Raw genomic sequence first — 14,621 nt, 5'->3', positions numbered from 1 at the left:
ATATATATACATATATATATATATATATATACATACATATATGTATATATATATACATATATACACATACATATATGTATATATATATACATATATATGTGTATATATATACACATATATGTATATATATACATACATATATGTATATATATACATACATATATGTATATATATATATACATATATATGTGTATATATATATATATATTTTTTTAATTTAGAGACAGGGTGTGTCTGAGTTGCTTAGGGCCTTGCTAAGTTGCTGAGGCTGGCTTTGAACTTGCAATCCTCTTGCCTCAGCCTCCCAAGCCACTGGGATTACAGGCATGCTTTTTTTTTTTTTTTTTTTTGGTGGTGGTGGTGCTGGGGATTGAACCCAGGGCCTTGGGCATGTGAGGCAAGCCCTCTATCAACTGAGCTATATCCCCAGCCTCAGCTTTAATATTAGTTTAGAAATGTCAATTTTGGCTGCCTAAAATTTTTATTTTTAATGCAGGTTACTGATGATTTTACTTAAAATTTTTTAAATTAACTTTTTTCTTTAATTGGTGTGATTGCCTAGAATTTGAAAACAAATATTTGGGAAAAAAATTGCCAAGTGTGGTTCACATTGAATGCAGGGCTAGATAAAATGTTATAGATAAGAGTCAGGACATGGTGACAAAGTCATGTCCTGAGATTTTACAAATATAAAACATAGTTTACTTTTCTTAAATGAAAAAGGGACTATATTATGATTCAAGACAAAAATAGCTAACATCTGTCAGTTTTTTTCCAGGCATTCTGCCATTTTTCTTTTTCTAGTGTTCTTTACCTTCTCCTGTCAGGTGGCACAGAAATAACCATTATCTCCTCCCCTAAACACTTACTCAAATCTGCCAACTGATCAAACTTCACACCAAGCCTAAAGTGAAATTCCTCCCAGAGGTATTGGTATTTTAACAGGCATAAATATTTCAAGCAGAAGTGATAAAGTTTTAGCAGTGAATTTTCAGATATTATCTGCAGAGAGGCATATATATTTTCCATAGTAAAAACAGCAATGGAAGGGCACACATCTAAGGAACTGCACTCTAACTCCAGCACCCCATGTTCTAGAGCAGGAGCGGACTCTTCATTTACAATTCATCTACAAAACAGGAGGTGGGAAAATGAGGAAACAATTCCCCAAACCGAACTCTTACCTCTCAAGTACTGTTCTTAGGCTAGGGGATGTGGAACTGAGAAGACCACATCCTGCAACCAATGTGTGAAAGACAAAAGAAAACGTCCCTGGTATCCTATTATATATGGGTTAGGGTGGGCCTGCCCAGTGGGCAGACCAATGGTTAGGAAGGGCTTTTCAGAGCCAGCCTTTCTCAATGTTAACTCTGATAACAGAACCAAGATTCAGATTGAGGATGCCTGGGTAGGAGCCTCAGATCCTGCATTTTTGAGATCTCCAGGTGGAGCTCATGCCATTAGTCTCTGGACCACACTTCCTGAGTAGCAAGAACCTAGGGGAAATAACAGCTGAGATAAGAGCCAGCCTGAGTTTGTATTAACCAAGAAAGTCATCCCAGGCAGAAGAGCTAGCAAAGCCACAGGAAAGACATAGAAACCCTATGCTGAATACAGAAATGTTTAAAATGCTAAGGGAACATTTAAGTGAAATATTGTTGTGGATGTAGACAATAAGAGCTCTACATAAACGTGAAGACACGTTCTGTAATAGTTACATGAGGGTGGTAAGATTGCAGAGCTTCCCCTCACACCTCTTTTCCACCTTTTTCAGACTTTCACTGATTTTTTGTTTATTAAAACAACAAAAAGGCAACATGGTGGCACATGTCTGTAATCCCAGCAGCTTGGGAGGCTGAGACAGGAGGATCTTGAGTTCAAAGCTAACCTCAGTAAAGGGGAGGCACTAAACAACTCAGTGAGACCCTGTCTCTGAATAAAATACAAAATAGGGCTAGGGATGTGGCTTGATGGTCGAGTGCCCCTGACTTTAATCCCCAGTATCCCCCACAGCAAAAAAAAAAAAAAAAAAAAAAGAAAGAAAGAAATGAATTTCTCTTCTGTGTGCTGGGGTATTTTAAATAAATAAATGACCACCCAGCCAAGTCGAATTTGAGGGCATATGATTGGATAAGATAAAAATACTACTTAATGATTAATTCCAATTATATAATCATGTGGTCATAAAAGCTACCTAAAAATGTGTTTTTAAGGCTATTTTATTTTTTCTTGCTAATAAACTTAGAAAAGAGTGCAGGAGTGTTTGTATAGAATTCTGACAGAAAACAAAACATACTGTGTCTTTTGATAACTGATAAGTAGTTCATTGCTTGGTGCTCTGGAGCATGTCACTGTTCCCCAGTTATAGGAAGAACCTGAAGTTTCTCAGGAGCTACATGCCTGCAAGATATATTTTTTGTTTGCTTGATTTGTGTTGCTCGGGCCCAGGGCTTCACATGTGCTAGGCAAGTGCTCTACCACTGAGCTACACCTCCAGCCCTGCCCTATCATTCTGTCCCAGTGCACAGATGCAACTGTTAAGATGTATATCACCTTTCTTCCATATTAGGCATGTTACATCCATTAATATTTAGTCAACTACCAGCTCTATGTGAAGCAGATCACTAAATGACTTGATGATCATGTCATGAACACATTATATAATTTGATCCTGAAAAGCGCCTCTCAAGACAACGATTCTATTGCCGCTATCTGACCTTTGAGACAGGTAACTCAGTTTGAAGGATGTGGGTGAAGGATGTTAAGTAATGCCTCTCAAATCACTCAGTTGGCTATAGAACCAGCTTGAAAAACTCAGTGTATTTGAAGACCTTGCTCCAATTCTAGGATTCTTTCTACAATACAATACTATAAAACCCCCAGGCAGGCAGGCATAAAGAAATAAGAGTTTAAACTCAGAAAGAATGATCTATTACTTTAAAAAAAGTATTCAAACTTGGCATGGCAGTACATACACCTATAATCCTAGAGACTTGGGCGACTGAGGCAGGAGAATCACAAGTCAAGATGATCCTTAGCAATTTAGTGAGGTCCTAAGCAACTTAGCAAGACCCTGTCTTGAAATAAAAAATAAAAAATGGGGCTGGGAGTATAGCTCAGTGGTTAAGTGCCCCTGGGTTCAATCCCTAGTAACCCCCTGCAAAATAAATATTTAAAAAGTAAATTTCACAAATGTAATTTGCAATTTGCCAGAGGCTCAAACTGGACAGTTGTTGTCCAGTTTTAGAGTTATGGAGAGATGCAATATTTATACGCTTTATCATATAAATATTTTGTTATAAAATATAAAGAAGCACAAAGCTGGTGATCTGCAAACCAGGAAGTGTGATCCACCTAATTTATAGGTTATTAATCAGGGACAACCCAGAGTGCTGTTTATGATAGGCTGTCAAATTAGTCTCATATGAGTCTTTTACAAAGTTATATTTGTCACATTCAAGGCCTTGGGTTTGATCCCCAGCACTGGGGGAAAAAATGAATAGAAGGCAAGCTGAGAGTGAAACCAACAGAGAACCTTACTTATACCAACAGGTTGTTCTCAGGGAGGGGCAGGTGGAGCAAAGAAGGAAACTTCTATTTGAGTGCCCTCTATTCCACTTTATGGAGAACTGAAGAAACTTGGAGAAAAAGAAGATAATGGTTTCTTGGTTGGAATCATGAGAATTATTTTTTCCTTTTGCAGTGCTAGGGATTGAACCCAAGTCCTTGTGCATGCTAGACAAGTGCTCTACCACTGAGCTACATCTTCAGTCCTATTATTTTTCTTAATATTACAGTTGATCAGATTTGAGATGATCTCTGAAAGGAGGAAAGGTGGTTGTGGTGCTTTCTCATCTCTAGCTTATCAGTTGCTAATTCACCAGATTTTAAAACAGAATAAACTAGTCCTGATTTCATTTTCATCTATGCCATCCAAATTAATAGTTTCAGAGTCTTTAGTAAAATTAAAAGGGATGGATGGCTTCATTTTCTTGCTAATTCTCTTTTCTTCTACCTCCTTCAAATACTAATAGTTATTCTTGCCATGGTATTTATAAGACTGTGGAAAGCAATTGACAATTATGAAGTTCCCACTTTAATAAAAATAGTCAATGGAATTATTTCCTCAATTTAGAAACTAATTTGGAGAAAACTACATGTATGGCATAAGTCTATTAAACAAAATGTTTTTGGTAAAAATGGGAGATCTAGATTACTTCATGTGGACTGGTTCCTTACCCATCAGCACAGGAGTTTCTCTCCTCCCTCAGTTACTCATCAAGGAAAGCTAGTGGGTTGTTACCTCAGGAGTTAGTCATTTACATGTCATTCTATCAGTAGTCCTAAAATGGGATTATATACATTTATGGTTGTTTTTAGAAATGATTAAGCCAACATCAGGTACCTCAAAACACACATTAACAACATGTGTTTAATTTAGTGAAAAAGAACTTTTTTCACTTTTTCAGTCTCTAAATTGCAGGTGAGCTGAGTCTGGAAGGGATTACAGGGACACCAGATGATCCTTGAAATTGCCCTATTAGGTTAAGTGAAACTTATTTGCAAACTCCCAGTCATGACATTAACAAGTCATCAAAAGAAGTTCTCTTAACTGAAGGAACTTTTATGACAGGTGATACTTAGAATAAAAAATTAAGAAAAGCTCCTATCAATAGTCACTCTTTGAGGCTGGGGATGGAGCTCAATGGTAGAGTACTTGCCTAGCACATGTGAGACACTGGGTTTGATCCTCAGCCCTGCATAAAAATAAATACATAAAATAAAGGCAGTGTCCATCTACAACTTAAAATAAATAAAAATAGTTATTCCTTAAAATATTTTTCTGGAATGTTAATTAATAGTAATTGTTTCAGTCTTGAGATTATCATTTGAATTTCTACTTTTGAATTTGGGAATTTTAAACTAAGTTGTCCATGACATACTGTTAACCTGTAGTATGTTAGTGACTATATGTAGATCTTCTTATATATGTTTAATGTATATTTTAGAAAAGTAGTACTATGCAGCCATATCAATGTTTATAGCAGCACAATTCACAATAGCTAATTTGTGGAACCAACCCAGATGCCCTTCAGTAGATGAATGGATACAGAAACTTTGGTATATATACACACAATGGAACATTACTCAGCATTAAAAGAGAATAAAATCATGGCATTTGCAGGTAAATGGATGGAGTTGGAGAATATAATGCTAAGTGAACTAAGCCAATCCCCCAAAACCAAAGGCTGAATGTTTTCTTTGATATGAGGATGCCGACTCATAACAGTGATGGGGGGGGAGCATGGGAGGAATCCAGAAACTTTGGGTAGGGTAAAGGGGAGGGAGTGAAGGGAGAGGGCAAGGGGGTTGGAATGACAATGGAATGAGTTAGACATCATTATCCTAAGTACATGTATGAAGATATGAATGGAGTGAAAATACTTTGTATACAACCAGTGACTTGAAAAGTTGTGCTTTATATGTGTAATATGAAATGAATTGCATTCTGCCATTGTGTACAATAAATTAGAATAAATAAATAATTTAATAAAGAAAAAAAAAGAAAAGTAGTGCTATGGGCTGAGGTTGTGGCTCAGCAGTAGAGCACTTGCTTAGCATGTGTGAGGCCCTGGGTTTGATCCTTAGCATCACATATAAATAAATTAAATAAAGGTATTGTGTCCAACTACAACTAAAATAAATAAATAAATATATATATATATTTTTTAAAAATAGCACTATTTCTAAAAATAAGCAAGTTTTTTTGTGATTTTAGTGTATAAAGTGACAATGAAAAATTTCTAAATTTGAAGATATCTCCCAGTTATTGCCTTAACACACCACAATAAGTAAGTGTACAAATGCCCTCATGGGTTGCAGAAATAGGAAGTGTCTTTTGCTAAATGTTCACTTAAGGATGTATTTTCACATTTTCTAGAACTCTGGAAACCATGACTAGGTTGTTCTTGTTCAGAAGTTTTATAGTTGACCAAATCACTAAACTCCATATTCTACTTTGAAATGTTCTGGTTTTGCTAAGTAAATATACAAGAAGAAGATGAAGATAAGTGCTTAGTTGATTTCTTTGGTAAGAAATTTATCTTCACTAAAGGGGAAAAAATGGTGAGCAAATGCTTATATTAAATCAGAACATGTTGAGTCACAGTAACTTAGAAGCCTGCAAAGTTTTTCATAAATATTCAGCAAATATTTTAGGCTTTGTGGATCAACAATCTTTGGTGCAACTATTCCATTCTGCTGCAGTTGCACAAAAACAGTCATAGATAAGGTGTAAAGAAATAAATATGGTTGTGGCCCAATCAACGTTTATTGTGGACTCAGAAATTTGAATTTCATATAATTTTCAAGTGTCCCCAAATATTTTTCTTTGGATTTTCTTTTTAATGACTAAAACAATATAAAACCCTGCCTTACCTAGAGAGCCACATGAAAATAGATGGTGGGCCATAGTTTGGTGACCCCTGAAACAGATGAAACCCTGGGTTTCAGTTCAATACAAGGTCAATGTTTGTGTATCAAATTCATCAGCAGTAATTTTGGGGAAAGAAATTTTCCAGTAATTCCATCTTATGAAGCTCTTATATAACAAACCATAATTCTGAATACTCCTCAAACATTTTGTGGATTTAAGATTTGAAATCCTATAGATTTTTTTTTAAATTTCAGATTAAGAAGAATACATTTATTTTTTGCAGAGCTGGGGTTGAACCCAGGGCCTCAAGCATGCCAGATGAGTACTCCTCCACTGAGCTCAGATACAACCCTTTCAATGTTTCAGATGTTTGCAGGTAAATTGTGGAGAAGAATTGGATTGTTCTTTGCGGTTCCAAAAGGTTCCAACAGTAAAGTTCTGCAGAGATGTCCCATGACTGGAATGTGTTTACAGGGAAATATTCAAGCATAAATTGGAATACTCCTTAGAGAAGATATTGCACAAGGCATTTAAATTTCACTGGATGGTGGGACTAACCTTTAGGGGTCCCTAAAACAAAAGAGTTTATGCTTCTATAACTTGGGGAAAGATTTAAGAACATATTACCTTGGTTATCTAGATAAGAAGCTAAAGATGTTTCAGACTGGGGTTGTCCTAATCCAGAGGTTATTTATGAGTAAAGTCAGTAATCACATGACATATGCGAATAGTTTTTCTTATTTTAAGGAAAGAGGAGATAATTAGAACGGATCTTGTCTAGCCAAAACCTCTAAGTGACACAACATAAACCCATATAATTAACAGACATGGGAGAAGAAGTCAATAATCTAGTGTTCTAACCATAGTATTGCCACTTTGGTTGGTCACTTCACTTTCTAGATTCCCTATGTTATCTTGGAATATCATTTACCCAGTTGTTTAGACCAAAGGGCTCTATTAATTGAAGGTAATGAGACTGGGTGGTTCTCATCTGTTCTCAAAAACTTCAGAGCTTCTAAAATTGAGATAACACCCTTTCTTTCTGCCCCACCCCTTTGGGCTATTTGTAAATATCACAGAATTAGGCACATATCATCCTCTGATGGAGAGCTTCTGACTGATACGCATTTATCTTACCAGTCCTGTTTTTCCAGACTGCACCTAACCTTTCAAATCTTAGACCTCTCCAAAAGGGGTAACAACTTTAGATGTGTACCCCCAGTCTGTTTTCTAAGCTGTACAGAAGTGAGAATGGATACATTTACATTGTTATTTTTTTCTCCTCTGGGAATTCTTATTAACATTTATTATTATTATTATTTTTTTGTCAAGAAACAGCCAACTTCTAACTTCCAACTTGCCACTTTTTAATATGCTGGTTATTGAAATGTACTTTCTTTTTTTAATTGTTATTGATGTTGTCTGGGGATTGAATCCAAGGCCTTGCACATGCTAGGCAAGTGCTCTACCATTGATCTATCTCCCTAGTCCCTACTTGTCCTGTTTTAATAAGAGCAGAAAGAAGATGCCAATAAAAGCAGTTTAACTATTAACCTATTCTGCAATAACACTCCTAAACTACTAAATTCCTCAAGGCACCCATAGTTGGGATATGTACTTTTTCCATAATGAGAAAGAAGTTCTGTGAAGTGAATCCTTGATCATGAGGGCATGATTAAATGTTATAACAAATATCAGTTATACTCAAAATGCTAAGTTTGTGTAAAATAGAAGTCTAAATTAACTATCATTTTATAACACTTAAGAATTATAACAGGATTTTGCTTTCTTCATATCCAGAATGGATGTCTGAAAATTATAAAACTGAATGTACTTAGAAGGCTTTGTTTTCCAATGTTTCTCCTCTCTTTTGAATAATCTTCAGTACACACAAGCAACATATATATCACAAGGGGTCTTGTGCATGGTTCTATGGGGACACAGACATAAAGGCCCCTAGTAGATAATAGAATTCCAAATAGGTGCTATAAGATAGGTTCAAATGAAGTTCAATAGCAGACAATATTGAGAGCTTGCTATGTGTCAGGCACTGTTGTTCTCTTTTAAAACTGCTAAAGATACAGAAGAAAGCATTTAAGCAATGATACAGTGATGGTAATGAAGAGCGGAAGAGATAAAGAAGCTGAAAGTAATAAAAATAGGAAAAATAATAAGTTTATTCAACTGAATCTTTAAACAAGTTTTTTTTTTAAATCAAGAAACCTTTGGTCAATAGCAAACTAATTTCATATGCAATGTTTTATAACCATTTTCTAGTTGAATAGCTCCATTAAATCACCTATGAACATACAAAGAATATTTGATTTTTTTTGTATTAAAATGTGTTACAAATTCTCCCTTTCTACTTCACATAACTGAAATAACCCAAACCAGTTTACATTTTCTTCATTTTTTAATGTGCCTTCCTCAAAGGAAATTACAAGATGTCTAGTTGGCTTGGCTTGAATCTTCCTCTTAAAAGCAGAGAGCATTAGATGAAGCAGGGAGGATTGGGTGTTGAAAAAGGGAGCAGTTTTTACAAGCAGATTCTGATCAGACACTAAAATGTGCTTTCAATGGAGTGCAGCATGTGTGCGTGTCAATAAGCAACTTGCTGTAATTGCTTCCTATTCACCGGGCTGGCTTTGGATTGCAGCCTGCTGACTCACCAGGCTGCTCTGGGTTTGTTTCTGCTGGGTTTCCCTGCTGCCTGCTACACATGAGTCATCACAGGAATGAAAGTTTCTAACTGGTTCCCTAACAACAGCACAGAAACCATGCATTGACAGTGAACTTGGATCTTTCCAACAACAACCAGACTCTAGGTGGGTAAGGGAAAAATGATGTGGTAGGTGTCACCACCAGTCAGGCTGCCTGATGACAGTCTCCTGTCCCAGGGTGTTACTCATCAGCACCCTAGTTTCATTGCTTCTCTCTCACCCACTCAAGTAGTTAAACTGGCATCTTGCAATGCTTGCTGCTGCTGGCCATTGAACTCTGCCTTTGCAACAATGGTTCCCAAAGTGTGCTACATGGAACTGGGTTACAATGGAATCACCTGGAGTTTTAAAATGTTTTGGCCTTCTCTCTCTCTTCCCCCCCCCTCTCCAATGCTTAATTCTCACCCCCAGTCTGATCTAAATGGTTTGAGAGCTGATATAGACGCCAGGATTTTTCAAAATTCCCCAAGTGATTCTAATATACAGCAAAGTTTGGGAACCAGTGGTTTGGAGAACCACTGCCTTTCTCATAAATTGAAACATGTCAATTTAGTCTAAGAACCCTTGCATGGGCTCATGACTCCTTCCTGTCTTAAAGCTCTACTGACAATAGCCCCTAACTGATGTCTTAGTTTGGAAGACCAGAAAGGTAGCAACCCAAGGGAGCATTTCCACGAGGGACACTCTCAAGAGCAAGGGCTCCTCCTTTTGCTTGCTAAACCCCCCCATTGGCTTGCTAAAACCTACCTCAAATTTAGAGTCCAAGAAAGCATACCAAATGTTACTATTCTTCGGTTACCTTTTGATCTCTGTTTTGTTTCATCCCACAGTGTCCTGCTCCGCAAAACTGTAAACCACGGGTCCTCTGTCTAGAAGCAGTTGCTACTCCGACCTCAATCGAGACAAGACTGCACGCTTCACCTGGTCTGGGACCGAACCTCCGCCTAGCAGCACAGCTCCAGGGCAGATACTATGCTAATCAAGAAAGTTCTTCCGACTCCTCACGCGCAGGCGGGCCCGGGTTTGAACACTTAACCCTTACTTTTGCATTGAATGCATTATAGTGCTTTCAGTGACCTCTTTTTCCTAGTGGGTCTGGACCACTTTCTTTTCTTTTTTGGAAAAGGATCGGACATGAGCAAGTGATGGAGAAGACCCGCAGGGAAGGGACGACCGCAGTGGTGGCTGGTGCGGAGGTGATGGGACAGCTAATGTTCGGAATATTAATTACTCCACCGCGCTACTGGCCGGGCGAGGACTAGCAGAAGGGGACTGGAGGTTAAGACAAAGGCTCCTCCTGATCAAATGGCTGCAGCGCCCCTTCCTGCGAGGTTTCAGCTCTGCCCACCCCGCGCCCACGTCCCCCGGCCCTGGACTGGCAAAGTAACTCATGGGGTGACTAGATACCACTAGCTCTTTTGGTGTCTCAAAAGTCTGCATTATCAAACGCTTCAGGTTTTGAGGGGGAGGGTCTTTATGCGTCCACCCCTCCTTCTGGCCCTTTGTGGGACTTCTGGCTTTGGCGCAGCCCCTGTAAATGTAGACCGAAGAATTTCTTACCAAAGCAGCGTGGGTTTCACCCCTAACTCGGGGTGTTCCCTGCAAAAGAACCACTTAGCCGCAAAATAATAATCCGCTCCCTTTTCCACCCACCAGGGCTCTTTGAGTCTCCGGTGCCAGGAGCGAGAACTCCTATCGGAGAAGTGATGGGACTTTTGTCGTCCGGAGGGAAACACTGGGGGCGACAGCAGAATCGGGGGCTAGGGGTTGCTCCCCAGCCGACCAGCACCAGTGTGCTGCACTTCCTGGTGTGTCCCAAAGTGCGCAGATTCTGCCAGCGTCCCCTGCAGCTCTCAGCTCCGGCGCCTCAACTGTCCAGCTGTTCACTGCGTGCTCGCACCTGCAGGATCCCCTCCTTCACCGACGCCAGCTCCCCCAATCCTGGACTGCCCCAGCCCTCACCCCTCAGCTAGTCCACTTTCCTTCTGCCAGCGTGGCAGCCCCGATTCCATCCCCTTTCTTGGGGTGCGGGGCGCTGGGGCCCCAAAAGAGAGACCGCCGGCGGGAGCGCCGCGGGTGCACCCGGGAAGGGAAGACACTGACGCCTGCACAACTTCTTTCTGGTCTCGGGGACCCCCAGTTCCGCTCGCTGTGCAACCCGCAGGCTGCTGACCCAGGCGGCGGTAGGAGGTGCTGCGGCTAGAGCCCAGCTTGGGAGGGACTGAGCCAGGGCAAAGGGTGTTTGGGTGCGCCAGGGCGGTACCGCTTTAAATGCACTTGACTCACCTGCTCCGGCGCGGTCGCCTCCTTCTCCTGCTGACAGCTGGGGGCTTTGTTTTCTCCACCCACTCGGCCGGGCGCGCTCCGCCCCAACCGCCGCACGTGACTAGCCGTCTGCCACCACCGCGGCCAGGCTAGTCCACTTGAGAGTCCAGCCAGCGCCCCCTGCCCCCCTCCCTGGGGCGTGGGTGCAGGTGGAGACCCCAGCTGGGGAAGGACCCGCAGGTCCAAGATGACTCGCTGCAAAGTGCTGGTTCAGGCCCTAGGAAGCCAGATTGAACTGGTGACAGGGAAGAAAGTGTCAGTGGTGAAAAGAACTGGGCTGATCTTGAGCCAGGAGGCCGGCGTGGCTTGCCGAGAGGGCTTGCGAAGGCTGTGCCATACCGGGGTCCACACACCAAACGGAGTGCAGCTGCTCTTTACACCAACTGTTTGCGCTTGTATCTGGGGCAGAACTGATAATGAGGGGCAAACTGCTATATCGTGAACATCATTAATTAAACTAAGCAATTCTAAGCTAAATAACACGATTGAAGATTTAATAATAGTATATTTTTATTGAATTTTCAAATCTGCTTGTTGATGCTGTTGATATTTGGATTCTATTCAGAAAATAAAATCCGGGCTGGATAAGCTAACTCCGGAAGATTACTGATGTGGGCACTTGTCCATTTGGAACAGCACCTATTTTTAATGAAATGAATTGAGAAAATGTTCTGGCTTCAAACTCCAGCTCAGTATCTGCGGCTTTTGGAAGTGATCCCGACCCTTGCTGCTCTTAATACTCTCCAGTGTTTGAAACAACAAGACATTGTTTTCTGAATCTTTCCTTTAGCCCTTGGAGAGCATGTATTTACCTTTTCCCCAAAATTACTACTCAGGGGGAAAGATGTATCTCCCCTAGTATTTATTAAACTGTAGTCTTCATAGTGGAGTGATTTAGCACGGTGCTTCCCAAACTTTACACAGGGATCCCCTGGGGATCTTGTTAAAACCAAATTCTGATTGAGTGCCTCTGGGGTTAGGCCTGAGATTCTGTATTTCCAGCAAACACCTGAGTAATGTCAGTGCTGCTAGTTCCAGGATTGGAACTTTCAGTAGCAAAGCTGGGAGCAGACTTTGGCATTGGTTCCCTATTTTGAGTCATGACTACACCACTTGCTAGCTGTGTGACCTTTGGCAAGTTTCTTAACCTTGAAGCTTCCCAAGCTGTAAAATCAGGATGATACTAACGCCCACTTCATAGGATTGTCTTTAAGATTAAATGAAAACACCCATATACAGTGCCTAGTGAAGTGGCCGGTGCACTTACCAGGTTCAGAAGATATTGGCTAATGAATTCTCAAGGTTGTCCTTGAAGGGACAAAGCTGGCATAAAGCCCAAGTGCCTGTTAGGGGAGCAGGGTGTGAAGTGGGTACAGGCCTGAGATAGCTAGCACAAGAGCAACACTGAATCCCTACAGCATGCCAGGCACAGAGGACAAATTTGTTGAATAAATGCATGACAGTAATGCAGAGAAAATCATATGTGTCCAAAAAGTTCTTCAGTTTCTACTTGAAATCTTGATAAATTGGTTCTGAGGCATTGAATTAAAAATCATTTTGCTTTTTATTACAGATAATGTCCAGCTGCCTGCTGGATGGGCAATCCATTTTAATATCAGAGAGTAAATGGATTGTTAAGGAATAGGACATTTTTTATCCTCATTAAAAACCTTGAAATTTAAATTTAAATGAATTTATTAATGAAGATATGATATTATTAGCTCTCAAAATGAATGGGTGTTGTCATTAGAGTTTCCATCTCTTCCTTTCTTGCTTTTCCTCCTTTCTTTATCCCCCAAATACAGGTGTTTTCTGAAGTTCATTTCTTGTATTTTTTCCTCTGTGCTTTTTTTGCCTCAGAAATCTTATTAATGTTTTATGTTCAACTTTAAAGTAAGTGCAGATTATTTCTGAATCCATACCAGTTTCTTAACCTGCTTTCAAGTCCCATTTTTTTTTTTTTTGCATTTTCAATTACTTTCTATGCATTTCCACTGAATTTCCCATTAGCCTTTACTGTGTCTTATTTAAACTCCCTCCTCCCATAAAACTGATATTTCCTTGGTGATAAACCAAGATGACTGTGGGTAGGCCTTCAAGCTAATCCCAGGACCTGGCAAGAGTGTGGATACACAGTATGATTTATCCCAGCTGCCTTCCTGCTATTCTCAAGTATTTCTTTAATACTTCGATCCTTGGTGACTGGAGTCAACCATGTATCAACATGATTTACTGGTATAACAGTCACCCTCTGCAGCTGTGGGCTGCTGCATAATGGTGATCAGTGTGAATTGAGTAAGAGATTATATTGGTCAGGATAGGCTAAATTATGCCACAGTAACAAATGCCATGAAAATATCAGTGACTTAATACAACCAAGTTAATTTTCTGCTCATGTAAAATCTCCAGGGAACTCCTCATTCTCACCTGCTTCATTCCTGTGACATCTCCTTGAATACTGTTATGGTTTATATCTGGAATGTTCTCCCAAAGGTCCATATGTTGAAGTCTGGGTTCCCAGGGTAGCACAGTCCAGGGGTGAAACTTTTGGGAAGAGATTGGATCATGAGGATTCTTACCTCATCGGTGGATTAATCCATTTGATGGATTAATTTGAATGGACCACTGGGAGGAGATAAAAACTATAGGCAGGTGGGGCATGGCTGAAGGGAGTTGGTCACTGGGGGTATGCTCTTGGGGACTATATCTTGTTTCTGGTTCCTTATTTACGCTCTGATTCCTGGCCACCATGGGCTGAGCAACCTTCCTCACTCTTTTCCCTCCTGCCATGGTGTTATGTTCATCTCAGGCCCAAAGCAGTGTTGCCTGTCAACCATGGTCTAAAACTTCTGAGACCATGCATCAAAATAAATTTTTCCTCCTTTAATTTATTTATGTCAGGTATTTGGGGCACAGCAATGAAAAGCTGACTAACAGAAGCACTATTGCAGGGGAAGAGAGTATGGAGAAATGCTCACCAAACATAAGTGCTTCCACCCACAAGGGACACAGTTCACTTTTCACATTTCAATGGTCAAAGGAAGTCACCGGATCATTGTCTAACGAGTATGTACTTAGAAGGAATGGGAAAGTAGAAATCTTGGTGAGTGTGAATAATGTCTTCCAGAGGGATCCATTTT

The 14,621-nt window shown here is 40.1% G+C and overlaps 1 protein-coding gene across 2 annotated transcripts in view; it reads right to left on the bottom strand.

The window, feature by feature from the left end:
* The window catches only part of Mapre2 (microtubule associated protein RP/EB family member 2), a 159,518-nt gene extending 148,013 nt beyond the window's left edge, over positions 1-11,505 (bottom strand). Inside the window, exon 1 of one of the 2 annotated variants that reach the window (XM_046428357.2) lies at positions 11,443-11,505. Coding sequence is in view for 1 of the 2 variants with exons in the window: in XM_046428356.2 (XP_046284312.1) it covers positions 9,956-9,979 (24 nt within the window). In the remaining variant the exon portion in view is untranslated. Of the gene's footprint in view, positions 1-9,955; positions 10,085-11,442 lie in introns of those variants that run through there. The other variant, XM_046428356.2, reaches the window with a different exon arrangement.
* Between the last annotated feature and the right edge of the window lie 3,116 nt (positions 11,506-14,621).

The sequence above is a fragment of the Marmota monax genome, unplaced genomic scaffold (genome assembly GCF_021218885.2).
Source record: "Marmota monax isolate L192 unplaced genomic scaffold, Marmota_monax_Labrador192_F-V1.1 WCK01_AAM20220418_F8-fsc00031, whole genome shotgun sequence".
In the NCBI taxonomy this organism is placed as follows: domain Eukaryota; kingdom Metazoa; phylum Chordata; class Mammalia; order Rodentia; family Sciuridae; genus Marmota; species Marmota monax.
The sequence above is the reverse complement of the archived record's forward strand: the minus strand, read 5'-3'. Positions and strand labels throughout refer to the sequence as shown.